The sequence below is a fragment of the Epinephelus lanceolatus genome, chromosome 9 (assembly GCF_041903045.1).
Source record: "Epinephelus lanceolatus isolate andai-2023 chromosome 9, ASM4190304v1, whole genome shotgun sequence".
NCBI lineage: Eukaryota > Metazoa > Chordata > Actinopteri > Perciformes > Serranidae > Epinephelus > Epinephelus lanceolatus.
The window spans coordinates 25,908,470-25,926,521 of NC_135742.1; the positions used below are offsets into that span (position 1 = coordinate 25,908,470).

The 18,052-nt window shown below is 39.7% G+C and overlaps 2 protein-coding genes across 2 annotated transcripts; both read right to left on the bottom strand.

The window, feature by feature from the left end:
* Nucleotides 1-1,357: 1,357 nt before the first annotated feature.
* Nucleotides 1,358-9,498, bottom strand: LOC117252305 (protein limb expression 1-like). The gene is made up of 6 exons (XM_033619090.2): nucleotides 9,256-9,498; nucleotides 8,488-8,693; nucleotides 6,773-6,913; nucleotides 4,954-5,049; nucleotides 3,831-3,908; nucleotides 1,358-3,717 (listed from the first exon to the last, which is right to left on the bottom strand). The coding sequence occupies exons 1-6, from the start codon at nucleotides 9,335-9,337 to the stop codon at nucleotides 3,307-3,309; spliced, it is 1,014 nt and encodes a 337-aa protein (XP_033474981.1). The 5' UTR covers nucleotides 9,338-9,498; the 3' UTR covers nucleotides 1,358-3,306.
* A 1,079-nt stretch (nucleotides 9,499-10,577) lies between these two features.
* On the bottom strand, nucleotides 10,578-17,762 carry riok2 (RIO kinase 2 (yeast)). The gene is made up of 10 exons (XM_033618895.2): nucleotides 17,577-17,762; nucleotides 15,322-15,460; nucleotides 15,098-15,214; nucleotides 13,790-13,965; nucleotides 13,568-13,656; nucleotides 13,255-13,446; nucleotides 13,058-13,150; nucleotides 12,325-12,747; nucleotides 11,896-11,995; nucleotides 10,578-11,086 (listed from the first exon to the last, which is right to left on the bottom strand). The coding sequence occupies exons 1-10, from the start codon at nucleotides 17,640-17,642 to the stop codon at nucleotides 10,925-10,927; spliced, it is 1,557 nt and encodes a 518-aa protein (XP_033474786.2). The 5' UTR covers nucleotides 17,643-17,762; the 3' UTR covers nucleotides 10,578-10,924.
* Between the last annotated feature and the right edge of the window lie 290 nt (nucleotides 17,763-18,052).

Sequence of the window (18,052 nt, forward strand, 5' to 3'; positions counted from 1 at the left end):
TTTCCACTCATTAACTGCTGCATATAATATGATTCAGGAAGTCATACGCATTCATGAATAAACAGATTTTATAAAAAAAAAATACAAAACAAACAAAAACAAATACAGTCTTCCCTAGTTCAGAGTTGGTATAATGAACCTAAAAAAAACCTTTGATCTGGTGTCAGAGTTGTTCACTCTGCTTTCAACTATGGTAATTATGCAAGAAAAATAGGCTAACCCACAACTCCAAAAGTAATCTGATTACATTGCAATTAATAATTTATCAATCATGTAAGGGTGAAGTCAGGTAATGTGGGACACTTTTGGGTAGATTACCAACTACCAATTAAGACTACCTTAAGTTTTACTTTTAAAAGTTGTTATGTACCTCTGTTATATATCTGTAAAGAAAATATGTTACCATGTAAAATAATTTAGAAACTTTGGACCTTAAAAGACATCAAGAACCTCTACCTCACTGCGATGATATGTTCAGGTGAAAGGGGACATCTGATAAGGTAAAATGGGACAGATATGTTTGTATATATGATTAAATCAATGTATCAGTTCAGTCATTAATTCAATAAATCATCAACTATTTATTAAAAAAGATTGTCCAACTTTTCTGCCACATTTTCCCTGTTCTTTCGCTGCCTGTGTCCTTGGTGCTGTATTGTCTACAATGGACATGCGTGTGTGTGTCGCTTGCATGTAACATTGATGGGTGACATGGACTTACTTTATCATCTTTAATATTTTTAAGTGACAGAAATAGGCTACTAAAAATGTCGCCCGAAAATGGTAGCCTAAAAACACGCTGGTTTCACTTAAGAAAAATGTCCTATTTTACCTGAATGCATTAACTCCTCACTCAAAACCCTCTCCAATAAAATGTTAAGTATATTGTAAAAAAAGGTTTCCATTATAAGTAAAACAACTAATAAAATGCAGCATCCTACAAACATTGTTGTTGTTGTAATTTTACTGTTTTAACTGCAGCATTCTTGCAGAAAATCGAACCAGAAACAGAAAATCAACATCCCACATGGCTTTCCTGGCAAGTTCTGGGACCAGTAATTTTTTGACTCTTTGCTCTGCCTTATCTCAAAGCAATAAAAATTGTTTCATGAAAAGGACATTTGTTGAAACAATGTAATAATATATTCAGCGACTTACTGCTAATATTTAAAGAGCCCAAGATGTACAACCTTATTTGTCCCATTTTAACTGATATCTCAAATAACCTGACTTTACTCTAGCTTAATAAGTTGCACTTTTAAAAGTTTCTTACCATTTCCAGAAGTGTTCTCAATGCATGCACAGGCAGGCCATGATTCACAGAAAAATATTTATTTACAAATGTATATTACAGTGATCTTAAAAAAAATCTTCCCTTTAAAATGCATTTACTGGCACCTCTCAACTAGACACCAAAACGATAATCAAATGCTTTATCCTGTTTGCATTTTATGACGAGGAACACAGTAAGTGCTGGTTCATTGCTGCAGTTGGTGTTACCAGCCATCTCCTATCTGACATTATCAAATGAATGTGTGTCACAATCACAACAGACTCTCTGTCTCATAGCATCCAGCCAACACGTCATCACACATGTCACACAGTCAGTCAGTGAGTAAATCGCCCTGACAAGTCAGTTCTATTTAGGAACTGGAGACACCAGATGACATGCTAGACAGAGAGGGAGAAAGAGAAAGAGAGAGAGAGTGAGGCATGGAGAAGTACTGAGTCCTCTGGTAGATGACACAGCTCACTGGCTAAATATAGCTTCTTAAAACCTCTGTATTTTAAGTTACAGGTGAAATTGTGTATCATAACACTTTTATAATGCACAACATAATTGAACATATACATAAGCTAAGGCAGTGATGTAGGGAGCTCTTCATACAAAAATAATCAACTACATTTTCTACAAATGGATTTAAAGTATCACTTCACCCACAAAATCCTCAGCTGTATCTCAGTAAGTCATGCTGTGTTGAATTTGTGAAGAAGACTTTGTTTTTCTCTTATGCCTCCATGGAAAAAGGCGAACATATTGATTTATTGGGGACCACATTAAACAACAGCAAAACTATATCAAAACATCTGATTACAAACTCTCACATAACTCGTGCAGTATAATCCTCAACCAGTCTTATGCTCAGTATTTCCCAAACACAATTTGTGAACTGCACTTAACTGAAAGTGAAATTTATTTATCCTGCCTTTAAATCCAGACTCCAATACTAAGGTACTGAGCACACACCTGGATAAATAAGATGTGGGCCCCTTTTAATCTGAGATCTTGCTCTAAGGCAACATCCCTTCTTTACGCTGCCTTGTTTTTTCCCCCACAATAACAGTGGCATAACATGGCAATAGGAATCATTTACTGTCCCTGTTATATGGTGACTGATCTCTTTCTCTGCTCGGAGGGTGAGGGGCTCCTGGACCTCTTTGTCTCCCCAATTTGAGGTCATTTTTGGCTGCTGTTCTTCTTCTTTACGTCAGCTGCTAAACGGCTGCTAGCTGCTTTTTAAATCTCCCCTGGCAGTGGGTCATGAACATATCACATTGTCCAAACGTCGCACCTGTGCCATCCATTGTCCCATCCTGCCAGCTGTCCTTTTTACAGAGATGTAGAATAGGTGCTGTTTCTACCTCTATTGCCGGCTTAAAGGTGAGGCATCTCTGTCTTCTCATTCTGCGGCCATACTTTTTATAGAAAAACAGTGAGGCAGAATAACGGCGCAACATTCTTTCCTCGAAAAGGCAGTGTAAAAGGTGCTTTGGATTATACTGCTCGAGTTGGGTGAGAGTTTGTTACCTAGTTGATAAAGTTTTGCTGTTGTTAAACATGGTCCCTTGTCAATCAGTAAATCAAAAGTTTTCCGTGGAGGCATGTGAGAAAAACAATGTTTTTTTCATGCATTCAAGGTAACAGGGCATGACTGATTTACAAATGGTCATTTTGTGGGTGAAGTCTTCCTTTAAATCATTTGAAAGCTGTATTGCTTGTGGTTAAAGTTGTAAATACATTACACATACAGTACCTTTAAGGCTTATTCATATAGACACAAACCATGTTAATAAAGTTAGATCATAATTACTACACAATATTTGTAACTCTCATGATGACTCTGATGTCTACGGACAACCTAAAGACCATGTCTATGATATGCTCTGTTCTCCCAGGCAGATGTCAGATCTCCAGTTTAAGCTCATTAAAAGAGTCAATTGATGTCCATCCTCTACCTTCTGCTTCAGTCTATTCAAAGCCATTTAAAAGGCACATAAGTCTGCTGAGAGCACGGTGAAGGAATGTTAGGAGGGCATATATTTACCAGAGGTTTGACACACTGTTTGTTTTGTGCTTTTATGGGGGGTTGCTGATGGACTGCAGGGTGGGGTTATCTGGACTCCTGTGTTCTGGCTGTAAAATGTGTGTAAAGGAAGTTGTTCTTGCTTGTATGTGTGACTTGGCGCCTCGCTGAAGGCCTCAGGTGTGTGGTGAATGTATGCCTGACTCAGGGCCAAGCTGAGGATCTCTGTCTTTTCCTTGTAGAAGCGCAGCTCAATGCCTCGACGGCGGGCCAACACCAGCTCCCTCTGCGCCACCTGCAGCTCCTCCCCGAGTAGCCCTGGTGACCTCTGCTCCCGTCCAAGCCAATCCAGAGCCATGCTGCTGCGCATGTACTCATCGAGTCCTCGCTGAGAGTAATAGGAAATCACACTCTGAGGGGAAGGGAAGAACATAAGCAGTCATCAGTATGTAGCAGCTGATGTACTGAAGCTCTGAAAAGTTAGCTGAAGCCAGAGATGAAATATGCTCCGGGCAAAACCTGTACCTGCCGAGAGCACTGCCTTTCCCTCAAAGCCTTCAGAGTCCCGTTCCACTGCAACAACTGGAAAATTGTCATCATCTCCTACAGGGAAAGAGAGGGGAGAAAGTGGGTGAGAATGAGACACACATACACAGAAAAAGTCTTGTGCAACTCCTTGAGTAATGACTTGAATAACAAACCCAAACATCCAGCTCTGTGTACGTAGGTTTGACAAAGATAACATATTATTTCTTGAACCAACACCTAAACTGTGGATGATTGGTTTGAAAAGATATTGTAAATCGTCATGCACCAGGTAGGTTTCACCCTGATTATTAAAACACTGTCTGGCTGAACAGCTGCCATGTGTTAAGAGCTAGTGACATTAGTGTTAAACAGAGAAAGTCTATACATTAACTGAGATTGACCTAATGAGACACAGATGGAAAATATGACACGTAAGTTGTCCAGGGTTAAAGTCCATAAAATGTGCATCTGCCCTGTGCTACTTGTTTAAGCTTCTGCATGACTAAACTATCCAACACCTCCAGCATGGACTGCAATGTATAAATGATCCTAAGCCGTGACAGCTGCACACCTCCTGGTTGATGCTGTGTGCGCAGAGATTTGAAAGCAAGTGTGTGAATACATTTAATTATCTGTGCATGTACATGTGCGAACGTATGGACTTGTGTGTATTACTTGGAAGCTCTTGATCTCTAAGAGCCGGGGAATGATAATGAACCCATTTCCTGCTGCTAATAACCCTCTGTCTGCAGACGTCTGCTTATTTACACAAAGGTAGAAATATTAGGTGTTTCATACCGTGAGTCCTGTCTGACTGAGAGCGAGATGAAAAGGGAATAAATTAGCAAAAACATACTAGAGTGGTAGTGATAGCAAAGGGGGGTGAAATTACCACCCAGTGGTTATGAGTCTTGTTATATTTGGCATAATAATTCCTAATTATGTATAAATGATAATGCTCTAATTTGTGGTTCAGTTATAAATGCATTATTTAAGATCACTTAGCAGACGAGTACCCCTTTACAATCCCTGAATCCTTTGAAGTAAATCTTTCACACATCTACTGCATGATTTATGATCCCAGCTACAAGAAAAATACACTTTGCAAAATACACGTTACCTGGAACTCCAGCATGGTCCTTCCTATGTAGGAGTGGAGCAGCAAACTGTAGGTTCCTATACTGGTGCTTGAGTCACAGGCATCTTCTATAGAGACCTACAAAAAAGCACATGTATTAATTTTTATCGCAAAAGCTTTAGTGGGTAAGTTACTACAGTAAATTTCCAGTTTACCGACATATTACTCCAGTAGCTATAACCCTAGGTCATCAGAAAGAAATCTCCTCATGGTCCCAGCCACCTGAACACTCTGCCTTTTCCTTTCATGCACCATTAACTTGGAATGAGATGAAAAGTATACTAAATATGGAAACTTTACCTGCTCTTGAAACGGTTGAAAGTATTTTTAAATCAACTTTTACGGAACAATGTTACTACTTTTAATAAATGTCATTATTTGCCACAATTCTTTTTAGCCCCTGATCCCTAAACATTTTGTATCTGTTGTTGTGTTTTGGTATGTTTTTTGTTATGTTATCTGTCTCATTTTGTAATTAAAACATTTAATGTTGCTGCCCATCTTGACCAGGACTCCCTGGCAGAGAAGATACTGCATCTCAATGGGACCTTTCTGCAGTGGTGGAGGGAGTTTCAGTTACTTTACTTAACGATTTGAAACCTGGTGTGACATCACTTTTCTTGTGCTGCTAAACCTTTAAACCCTGAGCAAACTGGTGGGATTTCTTTCAAAAAACATGGGGGAAAAAAGGCAAGGAGCAGCTTGGTAAGAAATGTCCCATAAATTGCAAACAAATAATTTTGTATGGCTATGTATAATTATGATTATTATTAAATATTTAAAATTATGTTACAGAATTATTATAATTTTAAGCACCTTTTTCAGGTCATTTCCTTGTTTCTTTATTTTTAACTTTATTTCTCTCTCTCTCTCTCTCTCTCTCTCTCTCTCTCTCTTTTTTTTTTTTTTTTTTTTTTTACTAATTTTCTCATTTTTAATTTTCTGTTTTTCCTAATGTTTTGCAATTTTTTTCTGGGCCATTTCTTCTTTTGTTGCTCATTGTCTTCTTCCCATGTTTTTGAAAAAAATCAAGCCAATTTGCTCAGGTTTCAAAGGGTTAAGTAAAAGTACTTATACCCCATTGTGGAAATACTCTGTTACAAGTAGAAGTGCTGCATTGAAAATGTTACTTAAGTAAAAGTAAGTAAGTATAACCAGTAAAATGTACTTAAAGTATTAAAATAAAAGTACCCAATACAGAAAAATCTATAAATAAATAATTAAATACAAATAAAAACCAACACACTCAAAATTATTTAAAAAAGATAATAAAAAAAAATATAAAATGACTTAAACGTTTATAAAAATAGTTGCCAATTGATTTTCTGTCAGTTGGTTAATTTATTAATTGATGAATCTTTATAAATGCACATGTATTAAGTGTTGGGTAGTTCACTTTCTAACAAAACATCATATTGTAGCCTATAAACTTTTCTGTCTTTTTTTTTATGCAAAAATCTTAATTCCTAAATTAACTACTAACTAAAGTCTTCAGAAAAATGCAGTGAATCAAAAAGACATGAAAAATAAATCCCTCTGAAATGTCACATAGGAAAAGTAGAAGGTGGCATTTAAAAAGAAAAGACTCAAGTAAAGTAAAAGTACCTTATAGTTGTACTTAATTAGAGTACTTGAGTAAATGCACATAGTTACATTCCACCCCTGCCTTTCTAGTTCTAGACAGGATAAATAAAATACAAATAAATAAAATACATAGACAACAGTGCAGTCAACATTAATATTGAGGCTAAATTCTTGTAATGAGATGCAACACTGTGTGTTTGCACTGGCTCACACTCACAGCACTGTCTGTGGCTGCCTGCTGCAAACTCTGAGTGATGAACTGAGGGTTGATGCGTCGACACGGCAGCTCATTCACAAGTGAGTTCATCAGGGCCACGCGAGCTGCATCCCTCCGAGCCTCTGCCTGGGTGTCACACACCTGTGGATGATGGGATGAAGAACATGAAGGGTTAAAAATGTCAAGAAGAGTTCAAACAGAGAGGGGACAAAATGTCAAAATGTGTCACGTCAAATAAAAGTTTCTGAGCTGGCTGATGTGTGTGAGCCTAGGATCAACTAAACTTGAGTCAGTGGGTCTCGTGTGTAAATGCACATCCACTCTAAGTTACATTATGATGATTTTACACTTCATTACAGCTAATCATGGGATCAGAACTCAACATCACCAGTGAGATTAGAACATTAGAGGCATTCACAGATAACCAATCACATGCCTTCTCTGAGCTTGGGGCTGCTGTCTGGGTCACAATGAGCCCATTGAGAGGCATTGTTTGATTTAAACTGAACGACATTGATTTAAAAAAAATCTTCAAAGTGTGTATGACTGTGTGTTTATACCCACTGAGGGAAATATATGCTTGTAAGTACTTTCCTCTGAATAAAAACTAATTTGATACAATGGTTATATTTGGTCAGAAAAATAACAGTTTGTAAGAAAACTTGATTTTGGGGCTGTTTTACTTTTTAATTTATTTGAAATCTATTGTGTGCTGCTGCAGTTGCCTGGGTTCAGACCTTGGAATCTGCCCACACCACCGAGTTGACTGACAGTCGAAAAGGAGTGTTGACACATTGACAGCTCTGTCTGATATCAGGCAACTGCTGCAGCAAAATAAAGAGAAGCATTTAGATTAAAAAGTATCATTACTATATATGTGTAGTTAAGTTAATTTGAAACAGCCATACTAGTCATTTACATAGGATAACAGCTGATGTTCTCTGCAGCTGCACTGTCAAGCAGAAACATCACCCGCATCATCTACCTCCAACTTTGTCAGCTTGCCAAACCCTATGGGGGAAGACTGGAGTCATGTTAGGGTTTGAGGAGTAAATATGACCTGCAACAGCCTAATTTGTTTCTGCTAAAAACATGCAGCTAAATGCAATTTAGAAATTGTCATGCACATATGTTTTGGAAATGTGCAGAGATACAAATATTTTAGGGAGATGTGAAAGATGTAGTTGTTGCCTAAATAGGATTTGATTTAGAGCTTCAATGTATTCTGGCAGCCACAGAGGACAATGCAAGGAACAGTCATAACGCGAAGTTGATTGGAATACTCTTACATATAGCAAGGACTGTTCTCATATTTTGGATTTCTAAGGACATCCCTGAAATGGACGACTGGTATACGGAGGTACAGAGAAGAGAATACTCTCTCTGGAAAAGCCGACCTACACCCTTCATGACAATGTTGAGGGATTTATCAAGATATGGAAACCAGTCTTGGACACGGGGGATCCTTCTGGACTGGACTGGTTACACGTAATTAGTAACATTGGAACTTACTACAGCATATCCCAGTGATTTGAATGTATTAGTTCACCATGAGGTGTGTGTGTGTGTGTGTGTGTGTGTGTGTGTGTGTTTAATTGTATTGTGTCAAGTGTACGCCCAACTTCACATGAAGGACAGCTAGTGTCTCACTGACACAGCACAGTCATGTCAGATGAACTGTAGTGTAGCTGCAGCTCAGTTGATGATAAACATACCTTATAGTTACCAAAGCAGCTTCCTCCGGGCAGAGTGACATAGCAGACATACGGAGGACCGGGGGACGGTGCAGACTCATACAGCAGCAGGCTCTCTGTCTGGATGGCGGCATCCCCAACAGAACCATCTGATTCACTGGAGGAACCATTCAACTGAGCTGTCTGCCTCTGCTCCCAGAAGTGATGGAGCATGGCAACCACATTCACTGCACACATGTAATGAAGACAGGTCAAAAATGAAACATTAACTAACATTAACATTAACTAAACTGTTGGAGGGTATATCAACACATTTTACCAATCATGATTATGTAAATAATTTCTGCATTGCCATCAGACGTTTCTTTTAGTCTCACTCTGAGTAAGCCTGTCAGGATATGTGTGAATGTTAACATAAATATTCAAGCCAGGCTTCTTTAAGTCAGCATTCCCAGACAGTGTTTATTTAAGTAAAATTAGGAGCTGTAAGTGGCACCCCATAACTTATACATATGTAACCCTTTGAGCTTTTTCTGACCCTGAGACAGGTTTAAAAGTTTCCTGTGTCCTTCGCTGTGTGCCAAACTACTCACTGCAGCTCAGCCTCTGGCAGCAGGGATACTTAGGAGGAATACTTTGCAAGAAATGTGATAAAGTTTTAAGAAATAAATGAATTGCTTGCCTGTTTTTGTATATTTAACATCAGTGGTAGTTTGATTCTGATATCTAAAACAAAGATGTGTCTATGTCATCTTGAAACATTGAGTTTATCACAAAGCATTTACTCACAGTCTGTGGGGCTAGTGTCAATCTCGCTCTGCGACAGGTATGACATGATGCTCTCCTCCACTTCCGCTTTACTCATCCTCATTCAGTGTTTTCTTCCAGAGCTGCCTCACACACAATCTGTTTACTTTTCTCATCAGAACAATCCATCAAAACAGCACTCATGACCCTAGAAATAACCAGCCAGGACGGGAGACATCATGAGGAATAAACTCAAAGTCTGGGAGCCCCTCCACTCTCCCTTTCTCCCCTCCTCCTCCTCTCCTGTGTGAACACCCCACTAGGGTTTCTCTTTTGAAGCAGACCACCTTTGTTACCCTCTCTGCCAATTAGCTCAGAGGGCCCCTCACTCTTTCTACACATACATGCACACACACACACACACACACAGAGGTGCAGAGCTGGAATGCTGAGCCCCTCCCTTCGGGGCGTGCAGCTGGCTAATCCCTGAACAGAGTCGGACAGTTGAAGACCTGCACAAAGTTGCCAAGTTGAGCCAAAAATGGCACAATTACCACCTTGAGCCACAAGATAATATGACTTGTTCTGTGGAAAGGTATATTACTGGATGCTTCTTTTAGTATTAAACACCCTCAGTGCCCAGCTTGTCAGGGACCCAACATGTAGTGTCTTATGATGTGTGGGGGTGGGATACTTTTGACTTCACACTCTAATTCAAGCCCACCGAGCCCAGGGTCTGAGCTCCATTCACCCTCTTCAATATGAATGCCCTTTGTTCAAGTCTGAATTCACCCGCTCGCTCTCTGAAAGCCTCTTACACATAAATGAAGCAAATTCTGAGAACGTTTCTTCGCTCCAAACTCCTCTGCTTTCTCATCTTTTATATGTCATGCCTCACTTGAGTCGTGTTAGCGTGACGAAGCAAAGAGGTCTATTTTATGTTCAAAGTGTTGATGCGTTCTGGAGCATTCTTGTGTCAGTCTCTACTTCTTTTTTGATTGGCTGCTGGGATGGTGGAGGTAGCAATCTATTCAAACTACCATAATAGTTGGGAGACCTTGGAACCATGGGAGTTTAGCATAAAGAAAAGCTCTTCGTGAACTCTGTTTGAATCTTAAATTCACATTAGTCACCCTGTCAGCAGTATGCTCACACCTAGCATGAACTTGAAACCACAATATCAAAAGTTACTCAATAGCTTTCAGTCTTTTGTAGCCATCATGGATGCTGATATGAGTATCAGCTAAAAAGAATGTGCTCAGAGTTGACTAGAGAGCATGTTTGACACAGGTGCATATGATGTCCTGACAGAAAAACATTAATTTTAGATCTGTTAAACTTTTCTTTTGAATAAATCACTCACCTTAGGGTGTTTAAATGGTTTAATAGTCAATCATATTGCTTCATTATGAATAATTGATATTTACATTAGACTGTGCGTTAAACACGATAGGTTACTACAGGTCAAATAGAAAAATAAACATTGTCTTCTTGACAGTGTCATTTGCTGAATACAAAGTTTATTTTCATTTTTCTCTCCCAGAACGGAGCAGTTCAGTTGTTGCAGAAACTCTCTTGTTGAGTTTTTCCATCAGCTATCATGTGTTTTCAGTTCTTCAGATTTAGGAGCAGAGGAACCATGAAGCACGCATGTTAACCAAACAACAGGCATGCTGTCATGAATCCTGTCTGTCCATCTCTGCAGTCCCATTTATCCCCAGAAGGAGGCACCCTCCAAACTAGACTTGATGTTACTTTGGTTCTCTCTCCTAGATTTGGTCACCAAATTGGCTTCTCCCTTCTGCAGACGTCTCCTCTGTGCTGCCTTCTGCTGTTTGGTGAGCTGCCTCCGCACCTTCTGACGGACTATCTCCTGCAGGACACACAAAAACAGCAACAGCAGGTTACTACAGACAAATGGACGCTCTGGCTGTCTCTGCAAGGCAGACACAACATTATGAGGACATGTCTCTGCTACAAGTCACCCTTCACATTCTTTGACGGCTCCATGTGGAAGCTCTTTAGCAACACCTACAGGACATTTCAGTTTTTACCAAAAGTGTATATCAGGATTGCTTCAATGTCTGGTGAAATTTTCAAGTCATCAACTCAGTCAGAATATTTGTATTTTTTAATGGTACTGTATTAGTGTCCCTCACTCTCAACTTGACACTTGCACTACGGTTTAATCCTGGGAAACAGGACTCCTGGGAGGACACATCCAAACAATTTCCTGTTTCTTGGAAAATATAAAAAACTAGTCAAACTAGTCACGTTCTAAGTGTAAACCAAACAGGCTGGTATGTACAAAACATACGTATCACTACAGAAATACTAAGTTCTTTACCTTAGTCCTTTAAGTCCTCCTGTGTGGATGCAATGCCCAGAGTCGGCAGAGATATAAAACTCAGTAGCAAAAAAAAAGCTAGCAAAAGTCTTTTTGGCCCACCAAATTTATTTATTATAGGCTAAGTGAATCAACCACAAGAACCCTACCTTGCTGTTGCTTGGAATATAACCAACGAGTTTTGACTGTAGCTGATGTTATCTTGAAAACAAGTCAATGCCCCTGTATCCCCAGGATAGTGGGCTTCTCTCTTGTCTCATCTTTTAGGAAAAATATTTATCTCTACCTTGTATAATAAACTTAACTGCAGACTCTTGTGTCTGTGTTTTACTCACTGGTGGTATTGTAGAGCAGCTGCCTATGCTGCCCATTGTACCCTCACTGTCTGTCCTCGTCCTCCTGTGTTCTGCCACATGTAGAAGACTGTCCGAGTCTCTGCAGGAGAAAACACACAGAAAAAAAAAATGTTAATATGGCACATTTCACAACAAAAACACTAACGGAAATCCACTGTTGGGATGTAATGTGCATGTTTCTAACAACACTGCTTAATTTGACACAAATGATGATTTATTTAAGTCAAATGTCTCTGAAATGTATTGACTTTTTCTCAAGTTGTCAGGCATTTGTACTGTATCAACACACCTAAAGTCATTTGTTGGCTCTGTACCACAGCTGCAGGTTGAAACTGATTCAGACTTATCATCCAAACTAATGTGCTTCATTTTGGATACTGGATTATGTTAACTTTCCATTATGTTTACCTGAAGGGTTTGAAGTCTTTGTTGGAGGTAGAGAGGTCTGCCAGCTCTGGACACTCATCCTCTGCCTCATTCAGCTCTTCCTCTAAGTCGTTCTTTGGCTCTTCATCACTGTTAGGAGCAGGCGCTGTCTCAGTCTCTTTTTGTTCTTCCACTTTTTCACTCTCGTTCTCCTCTTCTTGTATGTCTGCATACGAGTCGCTGACTTTCAGACCTTCCAGTTCCAGCATTGCATGCTTATATTCCTCCATGTCCACACTCTCTTCTTCTTCCACCCCCCCGTCTGTTGTCTCTTCGTCATCATCCTCCTCTTCATTGTCATCATTTTCTCCCTCTGGTCCAGCTGGGTGTAGCAATGCACCATCCCTCTCCATATCTTTGGTAAAGCCGCTGGCTGAGACTTCAACATCGAGAGAGTAAGACCGCCTGCAGGAATGAACAGTGACAACAAAAGATCATGTAAAACTTCACCTCCAAATCACATTCTTAACTACATGTAGAAAATACAATTAATATGTATTTTTTCTACATTTTAGATGTGTTCAAATGTTGAACAATGTACAAGCTAATAAATCAAGGTGTTTAATTTTCTAACACAGGGCAGACAAAAAGTGGCGATTTTTCATGGTCACAATAAAAAAAAGTTTATGTTACACATCTAAAAATAGAACCAACACAATTTTTATGGTCTTGCAGGAGCTTTATTGAAACTGAAACTTTAAATATGAGCACTTACCTGATGTCTTTGAAGGTTGGGAAGAGCTCACTCTCATAATTGTATCGTTTGGCAAAGAAATCTCTGATACATTTGACATCCCTGTCAAAATACCTATAAACAAAGTTAGGAAAAGTGAACAATGGATAAATCTTTTTGTTAGTTTTTATTAATTTAAAGTGTTCATTAATTTTCAATTTTATAACAGAAACACCAACCATTCAGCATTAGGATGTGAGGTGGACACCATTTGAGGGAAGTCAATCAGAGTTATGTGGTCCTGGTCATCCAGCATGAGGTTGAACTCGTTGAAGTCTCCATGAATCAGGCCGTGATTGGCCAGTTTGACTATAAGCTCCATGAACTCATTGTACAGGGCTGGTGGATCCTGCAGCTCATGCACCTGACACCTGAAAGACATCACAAACAATATACACAAACTATTTAAGAAACAGAGAGTAGGAAGAGTGTGCTTTTACTATCACTAATGCAATATATAAATCAAGAAGGAAGAATGGCTTGTTTACTTACAGTGGATATCCATTGATGAGCTCCATCACTACAGCATGTCTGTTGTAGTCCACAGGTTTGGGAACAGGAAAGCCCCGATCATACAATGCCTGAAAAATCAGAAGATGATTTAATGATGCACCAAACAAAACTGGATCCCTGCTACTCAACTAATAAATTACTGGTGATGTTTTCTTTCTGTTTCACACAGGCTACATACACTTCTCTGATTTGTTCCATTACCTTCATGTAGGCAAACTCCTTCATGGCAGAAAGGCGGGAGAGGTAGAGCCAGGACACGTTCTTCCTGTGTTTGTGGTAATCTCTCTTGTTCTTCAAGTTCCTGAAGGATGTACGACCTAACCTGTGAAGCTTCAGAGCGTACTGCTCGCCGCTTGGACTTGCCACAATATATATATCTACAGGGAGTGAGCACAAACAAATATTTGTATAAACATGAGAGTTTCTAATCTTTGCTAAGCAGCCTTGAAACCTGTTAGGGAACAGATGTTTACATCAGCACCTGGCGAATCATTACACTGCTGATAAGTGAAAGTGCTGTCTTTTCAAACACTACAGTTAAGCTGGGCATACACTGTATGATTTAAGACAGTTTCTGACCTGATTTTTGAGCAACAGGACTCGTATAACAGGTGTACAAAATTTCAGGTTACTCTGGTGTCTTTTGCCGTGCAGTGTACAGGAGGAGCGAGGACCAATCGTGGCCTGATCAACTGCTCCTGACTGGCCACCAGACGTTAAGATCAATTTCTGACATTGGTACTGATACTACTAATTTGTACATGTTTGTGTGTGTGTTTTTTAAGCTCTTTACAGGACCTTACTACGAACTGTAACTGTGCTGGCAAACAAACTTCTACCTGCCTCTGAGCATTTTAACAAATCTTTATTGACAATTATCAATAGCCAGAATGATCTGCAGGGGCTGATGGGCTGTTTTATTGTCTATTTTACACATTAAGTGTGAGCCTTCAGATCACAGCCTGACAATCCTACCGTACAGTGTGAGCACATAAATCATGAGCTCTTTGCAAAGGATTCAGTCGTACAGTGGGAGGTGGAATTAAACAACAACATTTCTGAAATTGTTCAGTGTATGCCCAGCTTTCAACAGACCTCTCAGTATTTCTGTTTAGTTATGAGTTAAAAAAAAACCAACTTCCATCCTGATTTTCACAGGTTTTTGTACACGGAAAAAAATCAATTACAACAAGGCTTAAAAAAGTTCAATATTATTTGCAATTGTCTGCAATGTTTTAATGATATAATTTCATAACATTTTCTTTTCTTTTATTTTAAGTGGCAGCCCTACCATTTTCAAAACACTGTATTTCTCTGGGATGAATTTAAGTTTAAATAGTTTACACCTGACCTGACTTGTGTGAACCATATCATGACATACACTGTACATATTAATAAAGAAAGAACCTGTAACATGCCATTGATTTCACCTGAATCACACATGCCAAACAAGAGGTGGGGATGTGAACATATACAGACTATATACTGCGAAAACAACTTTCTTCTTACCTGACTCTTTACCCACACCCATCTGGTTGCCAACTGAAATGACGACTTCTCTGGAGCACAAGGTCTTCAGAGCCAAGTAGTCATATCCTCCGTAGTTCAACCTGTAGCCCTGCACGGCTGAAATCAACAGACACATACCATATTAGAAAAAAAACCCTGCATGCCATGTACCAACTATATCATGACGAGTGAAGCTCATAGTGCATTTGTCTGTGTTTTCTTACTCTTGGTACGTTCATAGGCTACAAGTTTGTGTTTGACAAGCTCTCTTAGGATCTTGTTGCAGCCGCCGTGTCTGAGGCTTGCGATGGAGGACAGCAGACTCACTGGGACAATCTCATGGTTCTTCATCCCCATCTCAACCTGTTGAGGGCAGGTTCGCAAGAAAAATCAGATAATAATCTTGAAATTCAGTCCTGTTTGCAGTGACAGTGTTGTAAAGCTGAAAGGTGAACTGACATGAAACGAGCACTGCTTGTTGAGACCATGGTCTGAGATTTTGATGAGATTCCACTCATGCCTGAATTCCTCTACCTGCTTGGTCACTGTGACCCAATTACAAATATACAGTACCATAATATGTCATTTTTGTTAGCACCACATTCACACTTAATGTTACCACATTGATAGATAACGTGTCGTATATACAGTACAGGCCAAAAGTTTGGACACACCTTCTCATTCAATGCGTTTTCTTTATTTTCATGACTATTTACATTGTAGATTCTCACTGAAGGCATCAAAACTATGAATGAACACATGTGGAGTTACGTACTTAACAAAAAAAGGTGAAATAACTGAAAACATGTTTTATATTCTAGTTTCTTCAAAATAGCCACCCTTTGCTCTGATTACTGCTTTGCACACTCTTGGCATTCTCTCGATGAGCTTCAAGAGGTAGTCACCTGAAATGGTTTCCACTTCACAGGTGTGCCTTATCAGGGTTAATTAGTGGAATTTCTTGCTTTATCAATGGGGTTGGGACCATCAGTTGTGTTGTGCAGAAGTCAGGTTAATACACAGCCGACAGCCCTATTGGACAACTGTTAAAATTCATATTATGGCAAGAACCAATCAGCTAACTAAAGAAAAACGAGTGCCCATCATTACTTTAAGAAATGAAGGTCAGTCAGTCCGGAAAATTGCAAAAACTTTAAATGTGTCCCCAAGTGGAGTCGCAAAAACCATCAAGCGCTACAACGAAACTGGCACACATGAGGACCAACCCAGGAAAGGAAGACCAAGAGTCACCTCTGCTTCTGAGGATAAGTTCATCCGAGTCACCAGCCTCAGAAATCGCAAGTTAACAGCAGATCAGATCAGAGACCAGATGAATGCCACACAGAGTTCTAGCAGCAGACCCATCTCTAGAACAACTGTTAAGAGGAGACTGCGCGAATCAGGCCTTCATGGTCAAATAGCTGCTAGGAAACCACTGCTAAGGAGAGGCAACAAGCAGAAGAGATTTGTTTGGGTCAAGAAACACAAGGAATGGACATTAGACCAGTGGAAATCTGTGCTTTGGTCTGATGAGTCCAAATTTGAGATCTTTGGTTCCAACCGCCGTGTCTTTGTGAGATGCAGAAAAGGTGAACGGATGGATTCCACATGCCTGGTTCCCACTGTGAAGCATGGAGGAGGAGGTGTGATGGTGTGGGGGTGTTTTGCTGGTGACACTGTTGGGGATTTATTCAAAATTGAAGGCACACTGAACCAGCATGGCTACCACAGCATCCTGCAGCGACATGCCATCCCATCCGGTTTGCGTTTAGTTGGACCATCATTTATTTTTCAACAGGACAATGACCCCAAACACACCTCCAGGCTGTGTAAGGGCTATTTGACCAAGAAGGAGAGTGATGGAGTGCTGCGGCAGATGACCTGGCCTCCACAGTCACCGGACCTGAACCCAATCGAGATGGTTTGGAGTGAGCTGGACCGCAGAGTGAAGGCAAAGGGGCCAACAAGTGCTAAACACCTCTGGGAACTCCTTCAAGACTGTTGGAAAACCATTTCAGGTGACTACCTCTTGAAGCTCATCGAGAGAATGCCAAGAGTGTGCAAAGCAGTAATCAGAGCAAAGGGTGGCTATTTTGAAGAAACTAGAATATAAAACATGTTTTCAGTTATTTCACCTTTTTTTGCTAAGTACATAACTCCACGTGTTCATTCATAGTTTTGATGCCTTCAGTGAGAATCTACAATGTAAATAGTCATGAAAATAAAGAAAACGCATTGAATGAGAAGGTGTGTCCAAACTTTTGGCCTGTACTGTATGTTTTATTGATTTACTCAATCCTCAACAATGACGACACTTACGTTATTTCATACACTGCACCGGTGACATATCGTCAAGCAACAGTTTGACAGCCATCTGGCTGATGTATATACTGTAACGTTAGCCTAGCCTGTAAAGCTAGCCTAGCACAGGCTAACACAGCTGGGACAGAGCAGTTAGCTTAGCTAGCTCGCTACTTACCGCTGTGAGGACCCGGAAGTCATCTCGAGATAAATATCTCAACACAACGACATTCAGCTTCCCCATGTTTTAACCAGATAACAAACAGTAAGTAGGTTTAAAATATTATTGCAACTATTTCTCTAGCTCAGTGGTCCACATTCTAGTAAACACACGTGCAAGGCGGAAGTTGGAGGAACGGAGAAACGTCACTTCAGGTTTACGTTCGACGTCATCTTGACGCACCACAATCTGTAATATAATAAATTTAGCACATAGGAATAAAAAAAACGTGAGTTAAGAGAGTTTCATCATTAATACCAAATGTAATAAAATGTAATGTAATGAAATGTAATAATAAAAAGTTTAATAGCATTAGCATTAACATCAGATGTACAGCAAGACCGTTTACTGCCACCTACTGGTAAAGGGGTGAAATTGAGTAGTGTAGCCGAGCGTCCTGGGTTCGCCAAACTAGATAATAAATAAAACAATAA

Excerpts from the sequence above, each read along its gene's own strand:
- LOC117252305 (XM_033619090.2), bottom strand. The coding sequence starts at position 9,337 with ATGAGGATGAGTAAAGCGGAAGTGGAGGAGAGCATCATGTCATACCTG. Across the intron at positions 6,914-8,487 it reads GCTGCTTTGGTAACTATAAG|GTGTGTGACACCCAGGCAGA; the intron begins GTATGTTTATCA and ends CATCATCCACAG. Across the intron at positions 3,718-3,830 it reads AAAGGCAGTGCTCTCGGCAG|AGTGTGATTTCCTATTACTC; the intron begins GTACAGGTTTTG and ends CCTTCCCCTCAG.
- riok2 (XM_033618895.2), bottom strand. The coding sequence starts at position 17,642 with ATGGGGAAGCTGAATGTCGTTGTGTTGAGATATTTATCTCGAGATGAC. Across the intron at positions 13,447-13,567 it reads CTCATCAATGGATATCCACT|GTGTCAGGTGCATGAGCTGC; the intron begins GTAAGTAAACAA and ends GATGTCTTTCAG. Across the intron at positions 11,087-11,895 it reads GCTGCTCTACAATACCACCA|GAGATAGTCCGTCAGAAGGT; the intron begins GTGAGTAAAACA and ends TGTGTCCTGCAG.